Raw genomic sequence first — 4661 nt, forward strand, 5'->3', positions numbered from 1 at the left:
CCCCCCCGCCGCCCCCGACTTGGGTGGGAGCATGCCCTCGGTCGCCGGGCCGCAGTTTGCCCCCCTCCATAAAGGGGCACGCCCCGCCGAGCCTGCTGGTGCTGAAGACCAGGCCTCGGGCGGCCCACGGCCCAGCTCCCTTCCCTCCCGGCCCAAAATAGCCCTGGGGTCAGCGCTCAGGCCCGACCAAATATAACCGGCCTGCCCACCCCGCCCCCACGTGCCTGCCAGCCGCAGGCCCGTCGCACAGGCCAGAGCCCAGGTAGAGAACGGGAAGGTAAAGAGTTTGGCTGAACAACAAGGGAAGGACCCCTCGCTGGACACAGAACCTACTTCTGGGGCTGGAGGGGCCGCAGGAGCCTCTCTAGGCTGAGCCACCCCCTCCCCTGCTAAGTGCTGTCTGTACGCCTGGGCCTGGCACTCCTGCCTAGGACAGCGGACAGGGACAAAGGCCTTCCTCACATGGCCCTCACCTGACCCCAGGGCTGCCAGGAAGGTGGGGCGCGTCTCCCTTCAAATCAGGATGCCTTGGCTGACTGAGGAACCCCCATAAACAGCACACTTTGCCAGATGCCCCCATCCTCGGATGGAGGAGGGGCTGAGCTTCCCCACCAATGCCAGACCCCTCTGGGAGGCCAGTCCCGATCGGCCTTGAAAAGGAAAGGTCTTGGCCTCCAGGCCCGTGGTGGCTGGGGCTGGTTGAGTCCTCTTGCAGACAGTCCTGGGTGTGGCTGAAGGGGTCTGTGGGGGGCAGAGAGTGGGAAGGGTGTGTGCAGGGTGAGAGGGGGGCTGTGCCTCTCAGAGCTTTGTCCTTGAGTGCGGCTGGCGGGGGGCTTAGAGCAGACTCCAGAGGGTGGCCAGGAGTACAGGGACCAGGGCCAGAGCCCCAGGGGCGGCATGGCCAGCGCCGTTGCAGAGGTCATACTGGCAGCAGGAGGTGGTGGCCGCGTGCTTGGAGTAGCCATCATACACGGTCTCGAAGCAGCTGGGCACGCACGACTTGCTCACCTTCATCCTGGTCGGGGTGTAGTCTGCGGAGGGGCGGGGCAGCGGGCCAGGACCCTGAGTCAGGCAGACCCCAGCGTGCAGGGCCATTGGGCAGGTTCTCCCCCCCGCCAGGGGCTCCCAGAAAGGATCCAGGGCAGGTGGGAGCCTCCCTCCTCAGTAGCGCCCCCTCAGTCTCCTGGGAAGGGCTGTGGGGGCACCCTGCCAACTCACAAGTGCGCGTGGTCATGCAGTAGGTGACCATGGCTGGGCAGCGCATGGGGCTGAAGCAGTTCTCCCCGTTGTAGGCGCACACATGGCAGTCCAGAGCCTGGGCTGGGGCAGGGGTGGGGCAGGAGGGGCACAGGGTCACAGAACAGGGGGATACCCCCTCCTCCAGCCCGTCAGACCCCCAGTCCCGTCACCTTCCCCAGGGAAGAGTAGCTAGCTGAGGGGAGACCTCCCTCCCCACTTACAGCCTGACTGCCCCCACACTGGGTGTGTCCATCCCTCCATCCTTCATCCATCCTACCCAGGGGTAGGCCCAACAGGGCAGCCAGGAACAGGGCGAGCAGGGGCGCCATGGCTGGAGGCAGGAGGGCAGAGTGGGAGTGGGGAGGTGGACAGCAGCTGGTCCTGGATTCAACTCAACCCAGGCTGGGGCAGGGCACAGAGGGGGTCGTACAAGCCCCCTGCCCTACGGGAGCTCCCGGTCTACTGGAGGCGCTGCTGCAGCCCTGCACAGAGGGGGACAAGGACAGGTGGTCACTGCGGGAACTGAGGGAGCCACGGGGGCCTGGGCAGGGGTGGCAGGGGCAGAGGAGCCACCCAACTCAGCCTGGGCATCAGGGAAGGTTTCCTGGAGGGGACACGGGATGAGATGAGAAGGGAGGAGTTGGGACATTCCGACCAGAGAGACCAGCGCCTGCAGAAACAGAGACCTGGGCAGATGGAAGGAGGCAGCACGAGAGGAGGGGGAGCAGGGTCCGGGGAAGGCTGGGGAGGCCTTGAATGCCAGACCATACCCTACACCTTACCCAGGGGATGGTTCATGCAGGGCCTGATGGGAGCTTGGCCCCCCCCCCCAGGGGGCCCCGGGTGCAGGGGGCCTGGCCAGGGCACAGCTGGGCCCAGGGGTGGGTCTCTCCTCACTGCTCCCCCTCCCCTTTGCTCCTGGGGTGTCCCTGCGTGGTCCCCCACTTCCTGCTACTTTCAGGCCCAGCTAGGGGCCCCTCGCCTGGGAAGATCTCCAGAGCCCTGCCCAGGTCTCTCAGGTCTGAGTCCTTGGTCACTGCGGGAGCTCCCGGCAGCGAGGAGCTAGGTCCAGCCTGTGGAGAAATGCGCGTTGAATGCATCCCAGGAAGGCACCTGGGCAAGACACCAGGAAGGACTTCCCAGTCTGGATCTGGCGTCTGGAATGGAGATGCCACTCTCCTGGAAGGGGGTTTGGGGGGAATCTGGACTACGACTCTCCTCCCCCCGCGGGATATTCCGGCCCGGGTCCCCGCCCCGCGGGAGTAACCTAGACTCCCCCCTTCCCGAGAACAACAAACCCATCTTCCACGGCCCATTTCTCAGGCGTCAACCTCAGGATGCGGAAGGTCTGAGTAAGGCCGGGCGGGCGGCCCCTGCGCTTCCCGCCCCCTCCCGGAGAGCCCCGCCCCAAAGACTGCGGTCCCAAGCTGGGGAGGGGTGTCGCGGTGACCTGCACCGTGACCTTCACCACCTGAGCCCCCGCTACGCCCGGGACTCACCCGCGGCCGCTCGCCGGGCCCTCCTCGGTCTGACAGAGCGTCTGTCCGCGCGCCCCGCAACCGCCGCGCCTCGCCGCCGCCTGCGCGGGCCCCGCTTCCCCGAGCCGCCCGCCGCGCGCCAGCTCCCCGCAGGCTCGGCCCCGGCCTGTCCTGGCCCCGCCCCTCCCGCCGGGGCCCGCCCCTCCCGCCGGGGCCCGCCCCCGCCCCGCCCGCGGGCTCTTCTCTCCCGGGACTCGGACCGGCCCTGGCGTCGGGACGCTCCGACACCGCGGACGGCCAGCCACGCCTACGCCTAGACACGTACGCGGCCCTGCAGTGACACCCACGCGACCGTCAGACGCCGCGTCACTTAGTCGCCCGCACACCCCCGCCAGCCGCCCCGGCCCTCCGTCTTCAGCCCAGTCCTGCGGGGGTGTTGCATGGAGCAGCGCCAGGGCGCAGTGACCCCTGGACCAGGCTCCCTGTTCAGCCTGCCTGGGTCCTCGTCCCCTGTCCGTCCGTCCCCCGCAGCGTCTCTGGGCCTCAGTCCCCACACCTAGTCCGCCTAACAAAGCGTAAAAGCCAGCCTTGAAAGGATACCGTTGCTTTACGGACCCCCTCTCACCATAATAATATCAGTATTAAATAATTGTTTTTTATGTAACAACTTCAACCTTTAGCTTCTGCTGTTTTACGCAAAATTGAAGATTTTCGTGGGCCCTAAAATTTTCATTTTTTTCCTAATGTGAGAAAGCAAATAGATTTTTTTTGACGCTGAGTTCTTTTTTTTTGTTTCTTTACTGCATGAGCCATTTTTGGGCCCTAGGCCCTGAGCCTCCAGAGCCGAGTGGGCAGTACTGTGCAGGCGGACAGGAGTGATCGGTCCCCCTATCTGCCGAATAGTCACCGAGGTGTCCCCTGTGCCAGGAGTTGGGTAACGGTGGGGAGTAAAACTGCCAAACGTTTCCAAATATCCCGCATGCATGGGGCTCACGCTCTAATGGGTGTAAAATAAACACAAAGGTCCAAACCGGAGCATGTCCTGCGCTCCAGCATCAGACCGCGATGAACTAACGGGAGCTGGATTTTCCGCCCTGCCTTAAACAGCTAAGACACAGGGCTAAATAAACGAAGCATCGTCTTTCAGACGTTGCCCGGCGGGCAGCACAGGGCAGTGATCCTGGAGGGGAGGAAACAGATGGTGGAGCCACAGGGCCAGTGCAGGGAGGGGCCCAAACGGAGCCGCCGTCTCCCTGATTGAGGAGACAGAGCGGGGAGCGCAGGGAGGCCCCGGCAGCTAGAGTTCACAGGGCGGAGCATGGAGAGCGGAGAGCTGCCGGGAGGGAGGGCTGGGGAGGTCACAGAGTCTTCAACGGAGTTCCATTAGTGCACGTATTGGAGGAACTTACCCAAAGATCTGCAAGGAACCGCTGGGAAGCAGCAAGCCAAAAAGTTCCCAGAGCTCACACAGGGCTGGGGGGAGTTCACCTGAACTGGAAAGAGAAACCCTGGAATAGAAGGGTGGGCCGTGGGGCAGAGTGCTGGGAGGGAAAGTGCCTCAATCACAGTGCCAGCTCAGCCCTAGATGAAAGACTGCACCTGCTCTCACCTAACAAAGCTTGAAAGAAAGCCTTGCAAGGGTCCAGTCGTCTCCAAGTAACTTAACTGCATCCCAGGACAAAGCTCAAAATTATTTTAAAAAAGAACATAATCCAGCACCCAACAGTGTAAAATTCATCCAGTTAAGTGTCTGATACCCATCTGAAAACACCACTGGCATGCAAAGAAGCAAGAAAATGTGACCCATAGTGGGGAGAAAAAATCATTAGAAACAGACCCACAAATTACACAGATGATACGATAAGCAGGCAGGGACATTAAAACAGATATTATGAGTATATTTCATATATTCAAGAAGGTAGAGGAGAGCATGAGCATGTCAGG

General features: G+C 62.6%; 1 protein-coding gene across 3 annotated transcripts; it reads right to left on the reverse strand.

Annotated features, from left to right (window-relative positions):
- Positions 1-2820, reverse strand: LYNX1 (Ly6/neurotoxin 1). 3 transcript variants are annotated; one of them, XM_058565033.1, is made up of 4 exons: positions 2739-2820; positions 1517-1721; positions 1219-1320; positions 1-1031 (listed from the first exon to the last, which is right to left on the reverse strand). In XM_058565033.1, the coding sequence occupies exons 2-4, from the start codon at positions 1566-1568 to the stop codon at positions 835-837; spliced, it is 351 nt and encodes a 116-aa protein (XP_058421016.1). In that variant the 5' UTR covers positions 1569-1721; positions 2739-2820; the 3' UTR covers positions 1-834. The 3 variants fall into 3 exon arrangements, with proteins under 3 accessions (XP_058421016.1, XP_058421019.1, XP_058421017.1); XM_058565036.1 differs by lacking the exon at positions 2739-2820 and adding an exon at positions 2353-2727; XM_058565034.1 differs by lacking the exon at positions 2739-2820 and having other exon boundaries at positions 1517-2053.
- Positions 2821-4661: the final 1841 nt, after the last annotated feature.

Source organism: Diceros bicornis, chromosome 21 (genome assembly GCF_020826845.1).
Source record: "Diceros bicornis minor isolate mBicDic1 chromosome 21, mDicBic1.mat.cur, whole genome shotgun sequence".
Lineage (NCBI taxonomy): Eukaryota > Metazoa > Chordata > Mammalia > Perissodactyla > Rhinocerotidae > Diceros > Diceros bicornis.

Excerpts from the sequence above, each read along its gene's own strand:
- LYNX1 (XM_058565033.1), bottom strand. The coding sequence starts at position 1,568 with ATGGCGCCCCTGCTCGCCCTGTTCCTGGCTGCCCTGTTGGGCCTACCC. Across the intron at positions 1,321-1,516 it reads CCTGTTGGGCCTACCCCTGG|CCCAGGCTCTGGACTGCCAT; the intron begins GTAGGATGGATG and ends CCCCTGCCCCAG. Across the intron at positions 1,032-1,218 it reads CTGCATGACCACGCGCACTT|ACTACACCCCGACCAGGATG; the intron begins GTGAGTTGGCAG and ends GCCCCTCCGCAG.